We start from the raw sequence: 25,471 nt of genomic DNA, 5'->3' as shown, positions 1-25,471 counted from the left end.
ATTTGACCTACAGAGTACCAATGTGAAAACCAGACTTAAAAAACAATCACATAATAAGAACTGTGTTCCCGAACGATTCAATATCCCCACTGAAGCACATCACGCTCCATCAAAAGATGGATATAATATTCCAAGTCCCAATCTGTGATTTGTGAAACCGTGTGAAAGGGGCCACCCACACTAGCACTCCTGTTTCCTAAACAATTAGAGCAATATGTAATTAATTATGTTTTGTTACTATCATCTAAAACCTTCTGTTCTACATACAGCCAAACAGTTGAAGAAATCACAGATTGAGAGTTTAACCTTTGCATTTATGAAACACCATTAGCGTTGGTGTTTCAACCAGACTTAAAAAACAATCACATAATAAGAACTGTGTTCCCGAACGATTCAATATCCCCACTGAAGCACATCACGCTCCATCAAAAGATGGATATAATATTGAAATAAAATTAGATTTCTTAGACTTGTTATCAGTGCATGTTATTTTCTTTGTTTGATTAAACAATTGAGAACTGACTCTATAGATAGAGCATCTTCTGATTGAGCAAATTATGTATAGCATTTGTTTAATAAATAAAGCTGTCCCCCAAACAACAGAAAGACATCACACATTTATAAATGCACAGCATTGACCTGTTCTGAAATCATTTGTAACCTGTAGAACAATGACTGAGGATTCTCAGTGATCCCAGTTGCTATGGATTCATGTGGGTTGACAGGTTCCTTTGTCATCAATGCAATAAAATGGACCCAAGCATGTGAGACTCACAAGTTAAACCCTCTTCCTTTGCCACTGGGGAAAAACATCTGTCCCTCAAAGGCCTTCTAAAAGCACCAAGTCTTGGTATCCTTGTCAAGAAAGCTGGGATCGTATACTGTAACTGTGCCCCCATTCTCCCCACTGTGGAAGGCACGAATACCTACTGAAGGATGATGGTTGTACAGGGAGGTTTGGCCCCCCAAGAAGAGCTTTTTCTCATCTTCCCCTCAGTTCATAGGTGTGGTTATCAGCTGTGGCAGATTCGTTGGCTGTGTGTGCATCCATCCTCAGCTTGAAAGACACACATCTGACACCCACAGGAGCAGTGGGCATCTCCCACACAATTTCCCATGTGTCCGCCTCTTCGCAGTACCGCTCGATGGTACGACTAAATGAGGCGAGAAATTAAATGAAGCGAGACCAGTTTCATTCATTTAAGCAAAAAAACAATATCTCACAAGTCACAATTTAAAAGTTTCGTTTTCCAAGTCCCAATCTGTGATTTGTGAAACCGTGTGAAAGGGGCCACCCACACTAGCACTCCTGTTTCCTAAACAATTAGAGCAATATGTAATTAATTATGTTTTGTTACTATCATCTAAAACCTTCTGTTCTACATACAGCCAAACAGTTGAAGAAATCACAGATTGAGAGTTTAACCTTTGCATTTATGAAACACCATTAGCGTTTATGGAAGATGCTTCTGAACTGTATTCAATTGCCAGTTTGACCAATTCAAATACTTTCATCTTAAAATAACTTGAATATCTAGTATTACAGTAAGGCTTGACTTGACCAGCCACGTGAGTTATGGTTAGGGTAATACCTGATTTATACTTGGTTGTGCGCCATGTTGCGCGCGCATTGTGAACTTTTAAATAGCCAAGAGAAAGACATGCAGGCTTCTATGGAATCCAAATGACCGAAATCAGTCATGCCAATGCAGTAGCCATGAGAGAAATGTCTGGTGTGGACATGCAGTAACCTTTTCCCAGGCTTTCATATATAGCAACAGCCTCTTACCTACTCTCCAACAGCCCATCTAGTACGTATATTCTTCCGTCCACCACAGCCACACCAGGCGAGGTCCGTTGCTCGTTCATGGAGGCACACATGGTCCACTGGTCAGTCTCGGGATTGTAGCACTCCACCTGGTCTGTGCTTTCTTCGATTTCCCACTCATGCCTACCACCTATACTTACCAGGATTGTGACTGTTAGTGGGCTCCAATATGTGCCCAAACCACAGTGAAGTTGAAGGGAGTCTATTAGGGAACTAAGAGCCATTAATAACAGGTATGATACCTATAATGTAGATCTTTCCTTTAAGAACACAAGCACCTGATTCCAAACGTGGTATCTGCGTAGGAGCACCTTGTTTCCATACAGACGTTTGAGGGCTGTACGTGTACACCTGGCCTGAATCTGTTGTACCACCTAGATCCCAGGAGAACACATGGCAAAGCTATTCATTGTCAATGGGAGGATGAATAAAATGTAACAATACAACAAGCATTGGACAATTTCAGTTTAGCCATCATGCTTTACATACATGAAATCTAAATGAAAAGATGCAACCTCAAGAAACTCAGCAGGCTGAAGCTGTAGGTACATAAACCTATTCCATACCAATAACATAGATCAGTCCATCTAGTGCAACTACAGCAGGGTAGGAGACACTGTCACGGATCGGTATTCCAACAGGTTTCATGAGCTGCCAGGTGTTGGTGTTGGGGTCGTAGCGCTCCACTGAGGCCACATGCCTGTCGCCCATGCCACGCACAGCATACACATAGCCATCCAGCATCACCAGGCCTTTGAACCATGCGGAGTTGTGCATGGAAAAACAACAACAAAACAAAAGACAGGTTTAGACCGGATGACCGTGGCCATATGCAGCCTTTCCAAAGCAAATTTAAATTGACTGGCACATTTTGACAGTCTTACCCAGGTCACAGCGTGCCTCAATCATGGGAGCCATCTCCAACCATAAGTCACGGGAACGGTCATAGCGCCACAAGTCCCTAAAACTGGTACCTGCACCCGCATAGGGTTCTCCTCCAGCCAAATATAGATCAGAACCTATAGAGGGAGAGCAGAATTAAAACCAGTTCATCCTTGTAGCTTTGCAACATGTTGTAGATTTGGTGTTTTGGAAAATCATAAAACTAAACCAGAATAATTGCCGATTACACCGTTGTCATCAATAAAGTAAAATAATGGCCGACATGTCAGCCAAACCGATATATCGGACGGGCTCTACTCCTCACCTGACACAACCAGACCAAAGTTTTCTACAGTGAACGGCAGACGTTCCAGAGTCCTCCACTGATTTGTCCGGGGATCAAAGCTCTCAAGACGGAGGAAGACATCATTCTCTATGTCCTTCTCGACAGACTCTATCCCCACCATCACCATCACTTCATACACTGGGCACACACAGTAGAGTCGTGTGTGAGCAGGTTAACGGTTATGATTAGGGCTGGGCAAGATATCAATATTACACTATATTGATATTGTTATATGAGACTAGAGATCATCATAGAGATTATGTATTGTACTTTCCTGGTTTCAACCACTTGAGCCCTATTTTATACTTTAAACTTTGCCAGTATTTAAAGACATTTTGGGAAAATAGACTTGATAGATAGACTGATATTGTCACAACATTATATTGTCGTCATAATATCGATATTGATGTACAGTATCAGTATCATATTTAATTTTGTCCATATTGCCCAGCCCAGCTGTAGTTATGGTTGCACAAATCAGCAGTCACTGAATGAATCCAGGTGGAATTTGATATACTGTACATTTGACAGTATAGCTAAAACTACATATGAAGATACACAAATCTAAATCAAAGCTTGAATTATGAAATAAAAGAATTGAATAATGATGCAATAATGATGAAAAATAACAAATAGCAAACTATTCTCTTGTAAAAAAAAAATTAATATAAATGAAACATCACAAAACATCAAAGAAGAAATCAATCACTATCATTTTTTTATGACCGGTATGTTTACACATTCGAGGATTTTGTTTCTGCACTGGAAATCCCAACTATAAAAACCTGGATGTATTTGTTCCAGCATCAGTTGCAACATGCGTGCATGTGTGAGGCCTGGTACCTGTGGACCAGCGTGGCTGTGCTCTGTGGCTGTAGGGCAGCAGATCCTGGTTCTTGGCCTCAGAGATGAGCCTCCGACAGCCCTGGGATTCTTTAACCACATCCAGAGACTCAATCACATCATGGAGGAAGGACGGACTGATATGTGGCAGACGGATCTGATCTAGGACCTTAAAGAACAAATAGAGCACTCATTTACTAGTACATCACATTAAAGGACAACAGATTCTGATATTTACATACTAGTCCATATCTATCAAGACAACAATATCAGTTTTTATATATATATAATATATAATATCAATGTTATGGAAATGACTTGAAATAAGAAAGGTTGTCCAGGAGTGAAGAATCATAACCTCACAAGTGGAGCAAGTTTCTAGTTGTACATGCTGTATTGAATGTCCAAGTTGGTATAATACTATAAATTAATAAATTCATTGAAAACCATCTATACCTATGGCAGCCTTTGTACTGTTAATTGGGAAATTCAATGTATACTGATTATAAAAGTATCCTTGTATTTGTTTAGAGAGTTTTAAATTTAACAGGGTAAAAACTCCTGAAATCACAATTATTTACTGGGTGTTCTCTGAATGTTGGGAGCAGGGCGGATTTCATTATAACACAGTACAAAATATGCCACAATGTAATAGTAGGGATGTCACGTAAATTAATCAAAATTGAACAAAATAATGTATCAATCGATCAAAATGAGTGAAAATCGAATCGAATCATGACTTTAAAATGTTATGTGCAATTGCTATCAAGAGCTTGAAATTAACCTGCTGTTTAATGTGAAGAGTGCATGGGTAGCATGTACACAAAATAATGTCAGCCACTCTTTTACACCTTTAAAAGAGCCACTAGATGGCAGAACTCCCCCTTTACAACAACAGCTTGAGTTTCCTGACCTTCAAAAAAACACCAGGATTAGAATTGTATTATTTTTTTTCCAGTCGTGTGATTCATTTATGGTCTTAATTTAGACCATACATTTATGATAATCAGTTACTCTTTGAAAGGATCTGGACTTACCTGTGGATTATATCAGTGTCAGTTACCTAATGTGGATTATACGGTGGACACTTTGCACTTTTTTTTTCTCGCACTTTAACTAACGTCCATAGCATATCATGAACACTGCAGTATATTTCTGCTGCTATGCTCACACACAAAATTGTCTTACTTTGATGGGTGTTTTAATTGTGGTGTATATTTATGTATTGTCCTGTCTTGAATGTATGCAATGACCCGTGCAAAACGATTTTCCCTTGTGGATAATAAAGACATCTAATCTAATCTACCTCAGGTACCTACCGCACTTTATGTCTTACCTCAGGTACTTACTTACGTCTTACCTCAGGTACTTACCGCACCTTATGTCTTACCTCAGGTACTTACCGCACCTTATGTCTTACCTCAGGTACTATGTGTAAATATGATATAGATATAGTTTTTTATTGATCTCTCTTCCCCCTTGCCCCCCTTTTCTTCTTCTTCCCTTTCTCTTATGGAAATAACAAAAACGATGGAGCTTGCACAAAAAATAATTTCACCCACTGTTTTACACCTGTAAACCTGTGATGTGACAATAAAGTTGATTCTGATTCTGATTTTGAAGGATCACCGGCACTAACTTGGTCCTTTAGGATCTCTTATTTATTGTGTAGCCCCAGCAGCAGCAGATCAGAATGGCCGAAGCGTCCGTGAGTGATCTGCTGCTGGGGGCTTGGGCTTCTAGTTAGAGGCTAGTAAGCTTTAACCACAGGAAACCTAGCATCTATTCTGGGCATGTCACAATAGGCAAACATCTGGTGAAAATAGGTGAACATGTGCCGAAAATAGTCAATCTACAAGCTGTTGCGATGCCTCGTGAGTTTATACAGGTAGAAGTCTAGAAGATTGGCTAATTTCAACAAAGGGGTTTGGTGTAGACGGAAAAAAGGAGGGTAACAATCATAGACACCTGGGGGACCCCGGTCAAGGGGTATACAGGGTTTAAGAAGGGTTTTTTAATCTTGCCTTAGCCAGTCACATTGCCTCAACTTGGTTCTTCATCAGGTGAAACACTGAGAAGTGACTGACCTTTTCAAAGCTCTGCCTGCGGGTAGAACACTTCTCTAACCACAACATGGCAGCCTTAAATACCATCTCCTCATTGGGCACATTGATGTCGTCACTGGCAAGAATCTCAGTCAGTTTGTCCACACCGAGAGAGAGGAAGTCTTCCTATGGGCAGAGAAAAACACAGTAGACTAGCTCATACATTATGTTATACATATTATTCCCGTATATCCTTAAGTAACCTCTTCTCCTCTCAAGTGCTCACTGGTGATAGGTTGATTGTTTGGTGAAAAGGACAATTGACACATTAATCATAATATTCCTCAGAGACAAACACAGTGCAGTGTCCTCCTTGTCCCTGGCAGCGTGCACAAAGACTTTGACACTGATCTACCCAGCGGTTTGACACACACACACACACACACACACACACACACACACACACACACACACACACACACACACACACACACACACACACACACACACACACACACACACACTTTAAAATATGTATTTGTGAACAGGGCCGAAATTGTATCACATTTGACTTGCAATTTGTTTGTACTATTGCACTCTTCTCCTTTAATAAATAATCCAGAATAAAACTCACAACAATAAAATATAAATGCACAATAAAGTGCTGGGTGCGTAATTACTGTGAGTCCTATCTGAACTAATTGTTTGTCGACTACGCCACTTTTGTTATAGAGGGAAGTCCCCTTTGAATACACTTTAACTTCTTCTTCAGGCTTTCACAGGTTCGAGGTTAACTGGTAAGTTTCAATACTTTTGGTTTTGAGAATACAACACTGGCATGAGAATATCCCTTTAAGAAACTGGACACGAATACAGTGTATCAAAAAAAGGTAAGTCATATTTATTGGGTCCCTAATACATTGGCTTCTGTGCCTTAAAAACAATCAAATAAACACTATACTAATAAAACCTATATAAACATACAAAACACAATTAATCTACACAACAACTATAAAATAAATTATAAAGTTGTGCAAATTACGCGGGGCTTAATCACAAGGGTTCCTTAGCATGGGGGGTTTCTGTGCAACAAATACTTTTCAAGTAAAGTGCTGTGCCAATAAAGTGCTTCAAGATACTCAACACGGTTTGTTCAGGGGTAATGCTGCATGTCCATATATGGGGGTAAGATGGGAAAGGGTTTGAGGCCAGTCGTCTTCGTCTTCTCTCTTCTTTCTCTCCGCCTGCAATTATAGAGATCTAGACCAGTTCACTGTGCATTTACACGATACATTTGCGTTGTCTCAGGCAGTGGTTATACAGGGATTCAACGTTGCTTGTTCGAATACTCACTCGCCAGCCAGGTTTTTACACCTGGCGCTGAGTTGGTTGCGTATGCAACGTTATCGCCACTTTCCAGTCTCAGCGCTTCTCATATGGTCTGGTCTCACTCGTCTCTCATATGGTCTGGTCTCACTCGCCTCTTCCTCCCCTTCGGTTCGATCGCTTTCTCCTCTTGGTTTCTCCTTTGAATGTAGGCACACCTCGGCTTCCAAACTCCTAGGTGGCTGGTATGTCTACTTCATCTATGCACTCCTCTACTCCGTGTCTCGGCACAACCTTCCCCTCTGCTGTCCTTCTCCTCACTGACGCCTCTGTCACTTGGGTGCTCTGTTCTCTCTTTCAAACGGTCCCGCCTCCACTTTTGTACCTGCCAAACCACACCTCCCTCTTCTTTCATTTGTCCGTGGTGACAGTCTGTCTGGGGACATTGGCCATGACCGTGGCCTTGGGCGTGACCGCGTGACTGCCGCTCTGCCACTCAATGTCTCTCAATACATGTGACCAGGGGATCATGGGGAAAACAATTATAAACAATACAGTGCGTAATAATAATTGGTACAAAAATAATAAGATGGTGGGGTTAAATGAGGCAATTATACACATTAAGCACCAATAAAAACAAATTACAAAAGTTTTAAGAACCCCTCATTTCACCCTTGTCACATATTTATGTTCACATAAACAGAAGTACAAGAATGCCTTGTACAAAGGACATAAATATTGCTAGTGCAGTTCAGATAATGGGAGCCAGTTACAAAGTGCATATAAGGCAACACATTGCTTACATACCATAATGTTGCCATACTTGTCAAACACAGCAGACAACAAGCATGGGTTAAAGAAACAACGCCTCCTCCTAATTGAGCGGCTTCCTTTGAAGGCCCCTCACAACCAACTTGTGCACGTGCCCTACAGGCTACCAAAGATAAAAAACAAAAGTTTACATCTGTAGCCTAGGCCTAGCTGAGAAATGGTCTGCTCTAGCTCATGATATTTTAGCACTTTGGTTAGCTTCCTCTAAGCTGTAATCAAAAGTACAGCCGACCTCGAGAATGAACACCTCCCTATGGTTTTCATTAACAACAATTAATGACATCAGGGGTGTTAGCTGAAATGTTAGAGAACACAGAATCATCATTACACAGGCTAAAAATGCTCGGCGTCACAGTAGAATGCTTACACAGCATGATGGAGGACCTGAAAATAGAAGAGATATCGTTTGATATAAAAAAAAAACTGTATACATTGCACCCATTTAAGATGTGAGACATGGTTTCAGCTATTTGTTCATGACCATGATGTATACAGTGAGGAGCATGGTTGCCTGGAAACCAGATGGAGAGGTTAAGTTTAGATGGTAAAACCTGCAACCTCGCTTTCAGAGTAAAGACAACAATGCACTTGTCTAAGGCAACATTTTTGAACACGAGTGAGAAACAGAATGGCCCGCAGCAGGGAGACATGTAGTCTTCCCTTGCAGTCTCAGCTCAGTCTAATGTTGCCGCTGCCTTTGCTGTTGTGCCCATAAGAGGCGACCTTGGGCATTAGTATAAATAAACAAAATATATACAATACCTATCATAAGACATTAAGCAAATATAGGTAAAATAAATGGAGACAACAACTAAGGTTTATGATAATAAAACATCACCTGCACATTTTCAGTGGAGATGGCCACCTTTGAAGTGTAGGCATAGCAGACCAACAAGTCGATCATCTGAGGTTCTACTCCATTGATGACTATCTTGTTCTGTTGAGACTCTGTCCACTCAGTTGTAAACATTGCCTGTGCAGGTTGAAAAAGGTGAATGGTTGGCATAGAGCAGGGGAGCAGTGCCTTTTCAGGCACAAAGCACTTAGTTTACTAAGGCTGGGGTGATCACCCAGTGCCAGGCAGCAAAAAACAACATCGCTTTTACGTTGCAGCTGCTAATTAATACAAGCATAGAATAGGTCAACAATTCAATAATAAAATCCAACAAAGAACGAATCAATACATTTAATATGAATAAAAAAGATAAGATACATTCTGACTATATCTGGGGAGAAAGGTTTTATGCATATTATCTAACAATAATGGTTAATAATGGTTGTTTTTGATCAACTCAGTTCCCACAATAGCCTTATTTGATCACATAGTCGATCAAAAAGAGGTGGTTGCCCATCCCTGGCTTAGAATGGTCATGGTTTAGGCCTTTCTTATTATTGACAGAGTCAATAATGAATTGATTGGACATAGCATGGTATTCAGTTCATGTGAAAGCCAAGGCAGCATTGATCGTCATGCCCTTAACAACACCTAGGTCAATAAATGTGTGCATTTACCTGAAAGTAAGGGCTAAAGGAGGCTAGGACGTTACGATGGCAGGGGAACTCCTGCCCCCCACAGCACAGAATCACATCACAGAATGTATTGCTGAGTCGAAGACTGTTCAGGCCTTCCAACAGTTTGTTGGGATGCCTGGTCTCTACAAACACAAAGGTGTCATCCTCCTGAAGTGCAACATCCATAGGGCAGGGGGGTAAACTGGCATCGACTGGAATCATTTCAGCCATGTCTCCCTTTTGCTAGAGCAGCCTATAGGACAGTAGGAAAACAAGTTGACATTTCAGTCTGATATCAGGCTACCTTGCCCTTCCAATAATCTACACCAACCTTTACCAAACTGCCCCAACCACACTAATCTGCCCCACATCGGTTGATTTAGAAAGGTTAAATGTAGGGTAACTGATTTTCTTTGGTTAAAATAAGTTGCATAGCTCTATGTTCTGATAGTAATCATTGTGTTTGTTCAGTAACATGAGTCTCTAGTTCTTTATAAAAAAGAAAATGCATTTTCAGGTCAGGATACCAATTTTATCCAGGATACAGATTAAACAAGTGTAATTGGAAGTGATGTCACAAATAAATAAGCAGACAAAATTGGAACAGGAACATTATACAAATGAAGCTGAAATGTTAGGTGACATTCCGTATTGTTCAATAAAAACGGTCATGAGTCTTGGATCCATGGCTAAACATGAAGTGACAATGAATGATGACATTCTTACATTCACACGAGAACCAATTCAGCTTCACTGAGCTCACTGAAGACATGAGAAGATGATGAAGATTTTCATTCACAAAACACAGTGGTGGAAAGTAATTAGTACATTTACTTAAGTACTTATAGTACAATTTTGAGGTATCTTTTACTTTATTAGGAGTATTTCCAAATGTCAGTACTTTTACTTCTACACTCCACTTACATCTCATAATTATTTGAAATTAATTAGTTATAGTTACTTTGTAGACTGAGTATTATTACAAAACATACAAGTACGGTACCACTTCAGCCCATTTCGGCCATTTGAAAATAGCCGATCTACAAGCTTGACTAACTTCAAAAGATTTCATACATTTGAAAACTTGAAATGGGACATTCTGCATAATGAGTACTTTCTACTTTTGGTACTTTAAGTACATTTTTATACCAATACTTTTGTACTTTTACTCAAGTAAATTTTGAATTCTGGACTTGTAACAGAGAGTATTTATTCATTGCAGTATTGATATACTTAAGTAAATAATTTGAGTACTTTTCCCACCACTGTCGATAACATCATACCTTCTTGTTTCATTAATGGAATAAACAGCTACACGTGTCATATAGGTGCACCGTGTTTATGTTTCGTGCAAGTATTTCTTCTCCTGCTTGTTATGGTGACGCCACGGTGGTGGAGAACAGACTGTACACAGCCTGCAGCGACACCTACTGCGTGAGTGGAGTTGTGGATGCAGTGAATGGAAAATGAGACACACACACACACACACACACACACACACACACACACACACACACACACACACACACACACACACACACACACACACACACACACACACACACACACAGTTTAGCACTCATCATCTCTAGGTGTTGGAGCCTGTTTGTCAGTGTGGAGAAGATGACAGTGGTTTGGTTTCTGATATGTATGTTGTGGTACTGGTATCATTATGACCTTGGAGTGTCCACACGACAGTTTTATGACAACTGCAGGGTCCTTTCTCAAAGCAGAACCTCCTCACTGGCTCACTCCCACACTGTCAGGGAGTATACCACTCTGTATGAACTGAAGTCTTTAAGTTAAGTCTCTAAATATAATTTCGATTTTTTTTTTTTACCCCAGGTACAGAGGGCTGTACATGGTTAAATGCTGTCCTCATATGCTGTTATATGGTATCCTCAAGAAGGATTTTTTTGTAACAAGAAGAGTAGGCTGAAAGTCTGTTGTGTATTAATAGCACCCCGAATTGATCTGTGGTCATTACATTTCAGTTTGGACCCTTTACCGTGTTCTATATTTCAGCATGAGAGAAATGACTGAAGGCCCGCAACACTCCAGATTAAATAAAGGTGCACGGCACATGCAATAATATCATGACAAGTGTGGATATAGCCAGCACACAATGAATCTTTCACATGGTTTTATTTATCTCTCACAGACAGAAACAGCGGACACGTTTCAACCAAATAGGTCTTTCTGAGCATTGACAACTCTTTAGTAGAGGACATGTAACTGAAATTACAAGTCTCCCAACACCAACAAACCATCAGCAGAAATGAGCGCTACACCAGCTGAGCCTTGTCCACTGGATGGTTCCTTAATGCTGTGTGTGTGTGTGTGTGTGTGTGTGTGTGTGTGTGTGTGTGTGTGTGTGTGTGTGTGTGTGTGTGTGTCCATATATTATAACTCTATGGTTCTACCATGTTACGCTATATACGTAGTGTGACCTGCAGAAACATTTCACAGCCAAGCTTAGCCCTCTATTAACCATTTTCATCCATTGATGCGCGATGTCCACGACCACACGCATGTTCGTGCAGGGAATGATTATCGTATCTTTCCAAAAAAAAAAGAACTAGAACACACCAATGGCAAAATGGAGCTCTAATATCTGATAGTGGAACACAGCTGTTTGTTTGGCTCTACCGTTCACACCAGACGCGAGTTCCCGCAGAATGTCTCCCGAGCCAGACTGTTGCCTCACAATCTCCAATTTTCAAATTTGGAGATTGTGTAATAGTAGTCTGGCTATGTGAGACTAGCAGATTGTTAACCCCACAAAAGTTTACATCATGAACAGGAAACATTGTTTTCAACAGAACTATTGTTTTCAACAGAACTGTTTCCAGACAGTTCTGAGTTTGGTTATTGTACCAAAATGTTCTGGGAAACAGTTCCGTTATTGTAATGGATGAATTGTACTGGTCAGGCTGACCTAAAATGGTGTAACTAATCATATGATTACATAATATTTAGCGCCAAGATTTAGGGCCACAAGGTATAAAAACAGACCCTATTTTGACAGTTCTGTCTGCAGACATGGCTCCGGCTGTATATTAACAAATGTACTATAATGTACACTTCTGAAGATGGATATACCGTACCTGTCTATTTTACCTGCAGATGTTGAGAGCTTGTAGAAAAATTATCTCACCCACTTTTTTACATCTGTAATCATGTGATGTGAAGTGACACTAAAGTCGAGTCTTCTGATTCCTGCCTCCAGATTATATTCTTCCACACATTCAAAATGTAGTAATGTTCAGAGGTCATAGATAGCTTATGTTTCACCTTCCTGATAATAATCCATTACACTTATAGCATAATTATGACACATACTGCATGCATGCGTGTGTGTGTGTGTGTGTGTGTGTGTGTGTGTGTGTGTGTGTGTGTGTGTGTGTGTGTGTGTGTGTGTGTGTGTGTGTGTGTGTGTGTGTGTGTGTGTGTGTGTGTGTGTGTGTGTGTGTGTGTGTGTGCGTGCGTGTGTGTGTGTGTGTGTCACATCACAATCTAATAATGTAATGTGACTTAATAGTGATGAAAGCCATTACATTAAGTGTACTAATTGCTGTCATAATTAGTAAACTGATATATTTAATAAGTAAAATAATGTATATAATGCCCCATTCATTGGACATGTAATAGAATACAGCAACAATTACATTAAATCATATTATAAAAACTGTCTGGAAAAACGGATTCTAGAAAAATAGTTCTACCTTATACAATTGATATGGTCAACATGGTCATTTATATAGTTTGAGGAACCGTTCAGTGGAGTTCAATGGACAGGTGGCGACATCCTGGGAGCTAATACTTTCAATGGTGTGACGTCAACTTCTCTTTCTAGAAATGAATAACACCTAACTAATTTGAGATACCTCAATGTAAAAACATGTAATGCAAGATTATACCATTACCACTTAAAAGGTAAACTATGTAACTTTTAGCCTATAGATATATAAAACTATTTAAGCCGTCCTCCCACTATCAGCCACTGTATTATTGTGCTGGTGTGCTTCCCTGCAGAAAGGGGGGGGGGTCTTAATTGATCCCTTTTAACTTCAAAAGGGTTGTGCACAGAGTTGATTAATCCAACTTTTATAGTGAAAAGGTTTTTTCTCTAGCGTGTGGACACGCTGGTGTCTTTTCAGCTTACCTGAATTACTGAAACTCTTGTCACAATGTTTACAGTGGAAAGGTTTTTCTCCAGTGTGGATACGCTGGTGTGTCTTCAGGGAACCTGATTCACTGAAACTCTTGTTACAGTGTGTGCAGTGAAAAGGTTTTTCCCCAGTGTGGATACGCTGGTGTTTCTTCAGGTCAGATGACTGAAAGAAACTCTTGTCACAGTGTGGACAGTGGAATGTTTTTTCTCCAGTGTGGACATACTGATGTTTCTTCAGCTTACCTGAATTACTGAAACTCTTGTCACAATGTTTACAGTGGAAAGGTTTTTCTCCAGTGTGGATACGCTGGTGTGTCTTCAGGGAACCTGATTCACTGAAACTCTTGTTACAGTGTGTGCAGTGAAAAGGTTTTTCCCCAGTGTGGATACGCTGGTGTTTCTTCAGGTCAGATGACTGAAAGAAACTCTTGTCACAATGTTTACAGTGGAAAGGTTTTTCTCCAGTGTGGACACACTGGTGTTTTTTCAGCTGACATGACCGAATGAAACTCTTGTCACAGTGTTTACAGTGGAAAGGTTTTTCTCCAGTGTGGACACACTGGTGTTTTTTCAGATGACATGACTGAATGAAACTCTTACCACAATGTTAACAGTGGAAAGGTTTTTCCCCAGTGTGGATACGCTGGTGTCTTTTCAGGTCAGATGACTGAAAGTAACTCTTGTCACAGTGTTTACAGTGGAAAGGTTTTTCTCCAGTGTGGCCACGCTGGTGTGTCTTCAGTTGAGATGAACTAATACAACTCTTGTCACAATATTTACAGTGGAAAGGTTTTTCTGCAGTGTGGATAAGCTGGTGTGTCTTCAGGGAACCTGATTCACTGAAACACTTGTTACAGTGTGTGCACTGAAAAGGTTTTTCTCCAGTGTGGATACGCTGGTGTCTCTTCAGGGAACCTGAATGTCTGAAACTCTTGTCACACCGTTTACAGTAAAAAGGTTTTTCTCCAGTGTGGATACGCTGGTGTGTCTTCAGGGAACCTGACGCACTGAAACTCTTGTTACAGTGCGTACAGTGAAAAGGTTTTTCTCCAGTGTGGATACACTGATGTGTCTTTAGGGAACCTGCCGCACTGAAACTCTTGTTACAGTGTGTGCATTGGAAAGGTCTTTCTCCCGTATGGCTCATCTGGTGTCGTTTCAAACGAGATGAAATACTGAAACTTCTGAGTGTCCAAGTATGGACACTCAGAACAGGAGAAGAACTGAGTGTGGGAAGACTGGGACCTCACTCCTGAGAGAGAGAGAGCGAGAGAGAAAGAGAGTGTGGGGGGAGGGGGGGACAGAAGAGAGAGGGGGAGAGGCAGGTTAGAACTGGTGAGTACAGATACAACTTGAAAGCTTCCATCATCAAACAAGTCTGTTGTTTAGGAGCACTACTGCTTCCCTGTTAATAATGCTGATTTAATTGTATTTTTCATCCTCTTTTATTCCAACTCCCAGTTTTCCCCACACATATAAGTCCTGTCCCTGTGTTTAACACTGACTGACCGCCACTGGTTTCCTCCCAATCCTCACTGTCTTCAGTGACTTCAGTGCCAGATTCAAGCTCAACTTGAACTTCAAAGCAGCGTGAAGAGATGTCTTCATCATCAACTTCCCCTTTCACTGCTAGTAATGTCAACATTGATCCATCAGGCTTCTCTGGTCTTTGAAGTAGCTCCTCCTGTTCCTCTTTAATGTGTGGAGGCTTTGGTTCCTCCTCAAGCAGACTGGGGCTCCTCTTCTGTTCAGGAGAAACCTCCTCTTTACACACAACCATGTGCAGGATGTCTAGGAGCAGAAAAATTACATGATAGTGAATACTGGATTCCTTAAAATGTGCATCTATTTTTCCATCGTCCATGTTCCCTGTATAAAGTGAGCTATCACCTACTTTGATTGACCAAACATTTACATTTACTACAGGTCACTACAGTTGTTTCTTGAAAACTGAAATTCAGAAATATCATGTTTTAACAAAAAACATATCTTGAAATGTCATTTGAATGTATATATTTAGTTACTTCACCAAACAAATTAATAATGTTGTCACAGCAAACATTGAATTTGAATCATTAAATTGTGAAACAATATTAAACCATACAATTTCACGCATCAGCTCTGATTTGTGAGTAAATTAAGCTGTAGGCCAAGCCGTGTGAAGTTGGGTTGTAGTTTAAAATCTAGAAATGGGTCTGTGAATCTTTGAATCTGTCTGTATGTTCGGGGCGGATCTCACAAACCGCTGTACCGATCAGAGACACATTTCTGCCCGCTGCCAGTAGACCAAGGGAGTATTTTTCCCCATCTGATAGAATGTGTTGCAAGTCATTGTCATGCTTCATTTTTTCGCTGATTATGAAAGTGCAGATTTTAACCTATGATGTGTCATGCACTGAAATCTGAAAATAGATGAAGATATACTCATGTTCATGTTAACCACTTTAACCCTCTATACTTAATGAACTAAAACTTAGTTGACTGGAGCTAGCTCTGTACTAGTCTGCTCTTTCCCCCCCCTCTACAACATATCTATTGACCTATTGATCTATTGAGTCTGGACTCCACACACTGGTCTGAAATGAAGCAAGTTAAGGAGGACTTTAATAACTGGAGACCTACAGTAGTGGAGAATAACAATATTTGCAGACGCCTAAGCCCAACTCTCGAACATATGAACCTCGAATGCAAAGATAACAGGATTGATATGTTAGGGTAGAAATCACGCTTAATTTAAGATTGCAAAATACATCACCAAGTTACAACTTATGTTCACAAGTACGGATAAGCAATCCTCGCTCCCTAAAATCCCAAACTCAATCTCAGTTAGACTGTGAGATGTTTAGTTCAGATGTAGCCAAGATAATGGAAAGAGAGCCTTTGGCCAACAAGAATGCTAAAGGCAATTCATTTGTTTGGAAACACTTTAGTTTCAAGAAATCAAATGAGGAACAACAAGAAATACAGTTCAAGATGTATTATGGTGGTGTGTGTGCACTGTGCACCACAAGACAATACGACCAATTTGTTTAATTATCTGAAATTAAAATACAAGGGGTCTATGACCAAATAGAAGCAGCAAAAAAAAAGAGTTTACAGCATAGTTTTATATTTCAATGCATGTTTCCAGTCAATGAGTAATCATGTTAAATAGCCATGTAAAAAAAAAAAAAGATTATTTATGCCACAATCGAACAGCCCCAACCTTGTGTAAAAAGTAACTCATTTTAATTTGGGCTGATGGTGGAAGATGGAGACACTCGTTAGGGTTCATCTTCCAGGGAGCAAGCATGAGCAGAGCACGCTTCATGGCAATCTGTCCATTCGATTTTGAGACATCCCTTGTGCAAGTGGCCTAAAGGTGGCGCGAGCTAGAGGTTGGACACCAAAATCAGTAAGATTCATCCTTGTTTACAGCATTCATCCTTAAATTATTAGGGGTGGCCATGGCTGAGTGGTTAGTGAGCCTGCCTAGGGAGCCAGAGGCCCTGGTTGCCCCAGGTTCGATTCCAGGCCAGGCCAGCATATGTGTCAATGAAATAAAATTTGTCCCTGAGCAAGACTCTTAACCCCTAATTGCTCACAGGTTCTCATTGGAAACAAGTCCGCAAGGACTTTCATGAACAACCTGTTAAAAGGAATTATCCTTATCCTTGCTGGGTGCATTAAAGGACTAACGGTATTTACTGTAACTGTTGGAAGAAGCGGCATTCAGTCATAGTTGTCTGTAGTGGAAAAGCCCATATGACCAGAAAAAATCATCCAGACTATGGATGTGCATACGTGACCAAATTCTAAATACTGTTCTGGCAGATTTGCTTTGAATGTGTTTCTATTATCTATTTGATATTACTAATATTACCTTTTATATGATCACATTTCATTTTGTCTTATTCCACACTGTTGAAGCACAATTATTTCACTGCCAATAGTGCAGCTAGCAACTGTTGTATGTGATAATAAGCACCTTGAAGCTGAAAAAGAGAGACTACTGATGTCTAGCTGGTCTTCAGGTTCCTCCAGTTTCACTGAAACGGATCTCGCGTCTGGAATGAAACGATAGGAGTTTAGGATTAATTAAGAACAGAACAGTATATTCTAACAAACAATAAAGAAGGAGTACCTTATTTTTCTAATAACTGGGCACGTTACTAATTCACAGAGCACTTCTTTATGAATATTAACCTTTTTCACGTCAAGTTGCTCACTATCAAAATATGTTATATAGAGTCATTCTACGAAACCGGTACGATTTGGACTTTTTTTTGTGGAAAAATCGATGGAAACTAATTACTTTTTCTGAATAGCCCACACCATTAAGGACATATTTAACATGCAGAAAAAAATATTTTCCCATCTTAGGCATTAAATTAATATTTTTATATGGAATAATTGCGAATGCGGAAGGAGGCGCGCCGCCCAAGTGGAGCTTACTATCAAATCCTGCTCGGCTTGTGTGTGTGTCTGTCTGTGTGCGTGCACTGCCTGTGTGCAGCCTCCAGAGTGCGCCAGAGTGCCGAGCAGGGTTTCACACACACACACACACACACACACACACACACACACACACACACACACACACACACACACACACACACACACACACACACACACACACACACACACACACACACACACACACACACACACACACACACACACACACACACTACAGTGTGGCCATAGACGGGTTTCCGCGCGACGTCATCACAGAGCAGAATGCGCAATCTGCGCATGCTCGGGGGAAACGAATTGTTGCGCCGTTCACTCTGTTGTTGTGTTCGGGAGTTAGATAGCCATAATTCTGCTATTATAGGCATAATAGGCATAATGCTGCTATTATATACAAACAGATCCAACTTCCCACAAATCATTTTTATTGAGTAAACAAGGTATTACAAACTGCATAATTTAATCTACTTTCATTAAACCCGGTGAAGATCATTTCTTTTATGAATGGACATTTGACCAGAGCTGCTGCGGGTAATGGCGCCCTCTATAGGCTTCCCCCTCCTCTGCACGGTCATATCCTCTCATGTTTACTAACAGGAAACCTGTCTATGAAGAACGCAGGAATGTAGACAATGCTCTGATTAAAATGCACACACCTGCAACATATTTCGAGCTGCGTTCGCTTCCAGCGTTCGCACGTCTTACTTGTATATGTAACAGGGTTGAAATTCATAACGGGGTTGAGTGGAACGGGGTTGAGATTTTTTACTCAAGATGGCCATAACTCTACCTGTGATGATTAAGAGGAGACCACATGGCATGCGTGACATTAGTCAATCACATATATTGCTGAAATGACAAAGACAATTTAAAATAATAATAGTTTTCTATCTTTATTTCATGTAACAGGATTGAGTTGTTATGCTTTATGACCACGCTTTGAAGTATAAATGACCCTAAATAGCTGTATAAGAAGTTCGAAATGTTCCTCTTTCTGCAGCATCTTGCTCAGAAGACTTGTAGAATGCCATCACATGTTGTTGATGCCACTAAAGGGTCAGTTTATACTTTTTACAGAGAGGAGAATGACTTGTGTAACGGGGTTGAGTGTGACTGTGGGACAGAGCTATATAACGTGATTTGAATGATTAATCAACTATTTATTAAAAAACTAAACATGACTAGCAATAGAGTACATTGCTGGTTTTATGTGAATAATATAAGTTATGGATTATTCTACACTTTTAGTAGTCATATCTGAAGGCCAATCTCTCTATCAGCCATTGGGGACATGAAAAATGGGCAAAATAGGCGGTGTCTACTGTAGAAAAGGCAGATAATTTCAGATATAAAGATAAAATATATAATATTTTTTACACAATAGTAAAGGGAACATTTCAATTGATGGTGAAAAGCTTTTAAAATGAATTTTGGTGACCCAATAGATAAAATACACTTAAAACTGTTAGAGGGACCTCAAATCGTACCGGTCTCGTAGAATGACAAGACTGCTATATAGCAGTCTTGAATATTATGTGGCTATATTATGAATATAATGCAAATCTATCTCTGATAGAAAATGTTCCCTCTTAAAGGTAAGTAAAATAATGAATTCCCACAGCTCAGCTCAGTTCAACTCAGTGTTTTTAGAAAGAAAAACAAAACATGTTCATTTTTTCAGGTAAACCACTCCTCACTCCAACACAATATTCTTACTGCGCGCACACACACACACACACACACACACACACACACAAGTTTCATGCCTGGTTTTGTGCTTGTGTATTTCACTCACAGTGTCTTCTCAATCTCATCCCACGTTGTCAGAGGAACTTTGAGTGAAGGAAGCTGGTTGTTCAAAGCTCAACCTGGTTGTTCTCTTGTTCAGGTTGACAACGACAGACTGACCCTCAAAACGTCCAACTGGTTTAAGTTAAAATGTCTAGATTCTAGAAAACGTCTGTTCACTTGTAATGTACTTGAAGCTAGCTTAGCAGTAGTCCACAAAGCAAACATGCAATTCCTCCCGTTTTCACAACTTTACACAGACTGTTGTGCAAAGTCAAAGACAAATCTTATAATATAACACAGACTTTCTCTGCATCACGTTCTCTTTCAAATCCCGTGCAGGTCCATTATTTTCGTCGCGCGACACTTCTGTGAGGTGAAGTATATATCGGGTATATATATATATATATATATATATATATCCGTGTGTTGCCAAGTCTGCTTATTATAAGTGACTTTGGGCTTGTTTTTCTGTAAATATTTTCAATGCTTTTCAAATGTTTTCATACCCCCCAGATTAATAAATATTTTGTCTCAGACCCCCATCTGAAAATATTTTGTGCCAGGTACCCCCCCATACAAGATTTGTGGTGTTTAAAGACTTAAACTTTAAAAAACTATTTGAAATATTTGCAACACAAACTTTAAGTGTTTAAAAACGATTGCAAATATTTCAAGATTATTTGTTTTCAATCGCAGATCTACAAGCTCACAGTTGCGAGGCCTTGTGTTGTTGTGAGCTTGTAGGTCGACCGTCGGCTATTAAAACAGGCTTCTTTTTGGGCTTGTTTTCTTCGGACACCTGGCCGCTTGTTTCTCAAGCAAAATCTGGCAACGCTGGTTTATAGGCCTCTTTGATTCATTTCACACGGTTGGCCGGAGGGGGAGCGAGTCTCGCGAGGTTACAACAAAACAAAGAACACAAAGGGCCCAGCGGTTCTTCCCGGCAGTGGAAAACAAACGCACACTTTTTCCCTTCTCTTTTTTTTGTCGCATGTTTGGTGACGTCCAAATCATCGACTTGTTCTCACTGTTGCCATGTCGGCTTATTATAAGCGACTTTGGGCTTGTTTCTAAAGTGTACTTGCTTATAGGCTTGCTTCCAAATGTCTTAATTATTATTTAAACCAGTAGTTCTCAAATATTTTCATGAAAAAGTTTTGTGCCCAGGGGAGCCTTTGTAGCCTGGGACCAGAGTCACCAGACGAATCTGCGTTGTCAGAATGTTTCAAAAATGTTCCAAATTCCACATATTTTCAAATAGCCGATGCTCATGTATAGTCCAGGCGTTTCGGGCCATATTTTGATGGAATCGTGCACTTTACGATACAAGCATGAAATTTGGCACACAGTTAGAGCATGCCATAAGGATCATTTTTGGCTATAGGGCCATCGCAGATTTGTCCTGTGGTAACCATGGCAGCCATTTTCCAAAATGGTCTCCATCTGCTGTTATTTTACCAATAACTCAGGTGCTAGACCACCTAGGATCTTGATTCTGGTGACTAATCCTACATTTTCAAGTATGAGGAATACAGTGGTACTATTTAGAATTGTCTTGTGGTAACCATGGCAGCCATCTTTCAAAATGGCCACCACCTGCTGTCATTTTACCAATAATCTGAGTTCCCAGAAGTTTTCGCCAGCTCTGGCGAGGAACTTCTGGGCCAGAGCCCTGGTATTTGTGGGCGGGATGTACCTTACGCTCTGAATCTGAGCGGACACGCCTCTTACCGGTCTGAGAGCTGTGCAACTCGTCTAAAAAGTCCGACGAGAGGCAAACAGCAGTACACAACAATGGCGGCCGAAATTTCTCAAGGGGAAATTGCTTCCCGTCGATCCTATTTAGATGCAACACCCACTGCATGTGGATCCCGCCCCCTTTTCTTCATTGGCTGTTGATTCGAATCACAACGCAGTGGCCGCGCCCCTGCTGTCCAAGCTCCGACGCTAACCCTCCCAGACTATTTTACCAATGACTCAGGTGCTAGACCACCTAGGATCTTGATTCTGGTGACTAATCCTACATTTTCAAGGATGAGGAAAACAGTGGTACTATTCACAACATGCTAGTAACTACCTAACTAACTACAGTACATGAGGAGGCTGATACTCGTGTCATATTACACCTAGAAGATGCTGTGAAGAAAGGGTATAGCAAGGTGACAATACGCACAGTAGACACGGATGTGCTGGTCCTGGCAGTAACGTCAGCCCAACGCCTCCACTTGACTGAGCTGTGGGTTGCTTGTGGAACTGGGAAAAGTTTCCGCAACTTAGCAGCTCATGAGATGGCAAGGGCATTAGGCCCAGATCGATGCTTAGCCTTACCCATGTTCCATGCCTTTACTGGATGTGACACAGTGTCATCTTTTGGAGGCAGAGGCAAGAAGACGGCATGGGAGACCTGGAAAACCTATGGTGACGTCACACGTGCCTTCAGTTCCTTAGCTGCCATCCCAGACAAAATAGATGACTGGATGGAGCCTCTGGAGCGTTTTGTGGTATTGCTCTATGACCGCACTAGCGGCCAGGCATCAGTGAACGGGCACGGAAGCAGCTATTCACCCAGAAGGGCAGAACAATTGATGGACTCCCCCCAACACGAGCTGCACTGATTCAACATACAAAGAGGGCAGCCTACCAAGCTGGCCACTGTTGGGGACAGGCGATGGTTGCAGCCCCTGAACTCCCATCCCCAGGTGAATGGGGGTGGAAGAGGAAGGATACAGGTGAATACAAATAATTGAATCCACTTCTTTACACTTGTAAACCTGTGATCTGACAATAAAGCTGATTCTAATTTTGACAGGAGGATGGGAAGTGCACTGGACCACACAGAAGCGAGCCTGGCCTTTCGGGAACTCCTCCGCTGTGGTTGCAAAAAGGGATGCAGTGGACAATGCAGATGTGTTAAGGCAGCACTTCAGTGTACTGCCCTTTGCTACTGTGGTGGACTGTGCAACTAACATTGTGTAGATTATCTGGCTTTATTGCATAGACCCCTTAACAGACGACGTCACACTGTTAAGAACCAGTCTGCGCGGAACCAGTATCCGCACAATGAAACCCATTCTATCAGGTCTCGCTAGGACGCGCCTCACTAGCCAACACACAAGAGGGGGTTGGGGTGTGCTGAAATCAGCGCACCCCAAAACAACAGGTTGAGAATTGATTGCGTGAAACAATCACCTGTGCGTCCAGTCTCAATGTTGGTAAACAAATAATTGGTCTATATGCCATTAGGCTATGACTCATGAGTACTCTGCCTTTGTTGTGTCTTATAGTCCATTGAAAATAATTATGCAATACTACTACTAATAAAAGAAACAGTGAAGTACTGCATTCTTGACTCTCACGTGTCAGTTTGAAAACATCTACTGTACTACATCATTACATATTTTGATGGGTTTATTATTATTTAATTAACTGAATGCCAGATATATGTAGTTAGGTAGTAGAATGTTGTAAATAGTACCGCTGTATTCCTCATCCTTGAAAATGTAGGATTAGTCACCAGAATCAAGATCCTAGGTGGCCTAGCACCTGAGTTATTGGTAAAATAACAGCAGATGGAGGCCATTTTGGAAAATGGCTGCCATGGTTACCACAGGACAAATCTGCGATGGCCCTATAGCCAAAAATGTTCCTTATGGCATGCTCAAACTGTGTGCCAAATTTCATGCTTGTATCGTAAAGTGCACGATTCTGGCCCGAAACGCCTGGGCTAGTAGTGGCGCAGTTAAGCAAACCAATTGTGCATTTTATGACTAAAGTATGGAACTTTCAGAGCATATCATCTATATACCCCAAGGTTATGTTTCAGACATGGACACACTTTCTGACTGACCTCTGGTGACCCTGAGGCGTCATCGACTTCAGAATTGCATTATTCTTTTTTTGTCCCCTATTATTCTCCATTATAATAATATACATTATGCTTATTAAAATGACAGTTTTGTGCTTATAACGGAAACATTAAACCCAATAATCTACTGTAAATTTGATAGAAATGTTATGCAATTAGCATAATATATAAATTAAAGTGAAAACTCAAAATAATCACTGACTTCCAAGATTACATTTATTTTAATGGTAATGTACTGCATAACATTACAAAAATAAAAAATACAGAAAACATATGTAGACTCATTATCATGCCTTTATTAACATATAATAACACCCATATTTAATGAGGAAAAGGGTGAAAGCAACGTGTAGTGAACGTGTAAAGGGAATCCTCTGTGTCATGCGTGTACAACTTAACATATTGCCGGGGCCGGGAATCAAATCTGGGACCTACTGTGTCCCAGGCGGCCTCTCTACCCATTCAGCTATGGCCACCCTTATGGAGATTGTGTTGCAGAAGTGGACCTCACCTCCTTCACACTTACTAGTCAGTGCAGCAGAGTCTTGAATGGTAGCTGCAGTTTATTTAGCTGCAGGCCTTCAATGCTCTGCAGCTGCAGCTGGAACCATTGCCTGGGAGTAAAGAGCAGGCATAACAGCCCCTAGCAACCTCCCGCCCAAATCTAGTGATATATCTTGCCTCTGAAGGTGGCTCGCTCTGATCTGCAGCCTTCCACAACCTGCAGATGAGCATGATTCTGTATGCAGAATTATATTTGTCTGCCAATACAATGTGAAGAATAACTCTGTACCAGTATCTTTCAGGCCACTGTGTGTGGCATCAAGTTCCCCAAGCACTGACACTAGGCATGGTTCTTTCTAGGAGTACTTTAAGTACATACCTTGCCCTTTCCACAGGGGAAGGAGACAGACTATCAGTATCACATCCTTGGAGGAGGATATGGCATGCCGATATGCACCCAGTGCATTTTATCCAGGAATTACCATTGAGCATTATGGCGATGCCGCCAAATGGCACTACAAACCATGCTTTTATCCCAGAAATGTTCATCAATGTTCCAATGCAGCCAAGGAATGACATCAGAGTGTGTGCATAATGCCGGGATGGATGATGGTAAATGGACTTTAGGAGACTAATTAGCTCATTGTGCTAATTACTCAAATTGCCCAACGTGCAACTTTTAGCAACCAAGCTTAATCTAATCTGATAAGCCTATAGATATTTTAATCGTAAAAGTGTACAGGAAACATTTCTGGGTTTAACATGGGCCCAATGCAGGGCTGCCAACACTCCTGGATCCTGCAGGAGTCTCCTGGATTTCGACCACGCCTCCTGACAATCTCCTGGATTTGGTATCAAACTCCCCAAATTCACCAGTACACAGGTGATTACATCTACCATGTTAAAAAGTTAGAGCCCCACCCCACAAAAAAAACACACAACACCTTCCATATATGAGCTTAACTACTGCCCCACTAATGTGGCCTATAGTTGCTTCTTTTGGGCTTGTTTTCATAGACCCAGTTGCTTACTTCTTTCGCAAAAACCTGGCAACCCTGCTTGTTCTCCTCAA

The 25,471-nt window shown here is 40.9% G+C and overlaps 1 protein-coding gene across 1 annotated transcript; it reads right to left on the bottom strand.

Moving 5' to 3' along the window:
• Nucleotides 1-982: 982 nt before the first annotated feature.
• On the bottom strand, nt 983-9,844 carry LOC311037952 (kelch-like protein 24; the record flags this gene model as incomplete). The annotated part of the gene is made up of 10 exons (XM_084047247.1): nt 983-1,154; nt 1,790-1,958; nt 2,107-2,202; nt 2,395-2,580; nt 2,713-2,847; nt 3,036-3,194; nt 3,900-4,068; nt 5,987-6,130; nt 8,940-9,074; nt 9,614-9,844. The coding sequence occupies 10 exons, from the start codon at nt 9,842-9,844 to the stop codon at nt 983-985; spliced, it is 1,596 nt and encodes a 531-aa protein (XP_083903373.1).
• Nucleotides 9,845-25,471: the final 15,627 nt, after the last annotated feature.

Source organism: Gymnoscopelus microlampas (genome assembly GCF_963454915.1).
Source record: "Gymnoscopelus microlampas genome assembly, chromosome: 21".
Lineage (NCBI taxonomy): Eukaryota > Metazoa > Chordata > Actinopteri > Myctophiformes > Myctophidae > Gymnoscopelus > Gymnoscopelus microlampas.
This window is presented reverse-complemented; position numbering and strand designations above follow the sequence as displayed.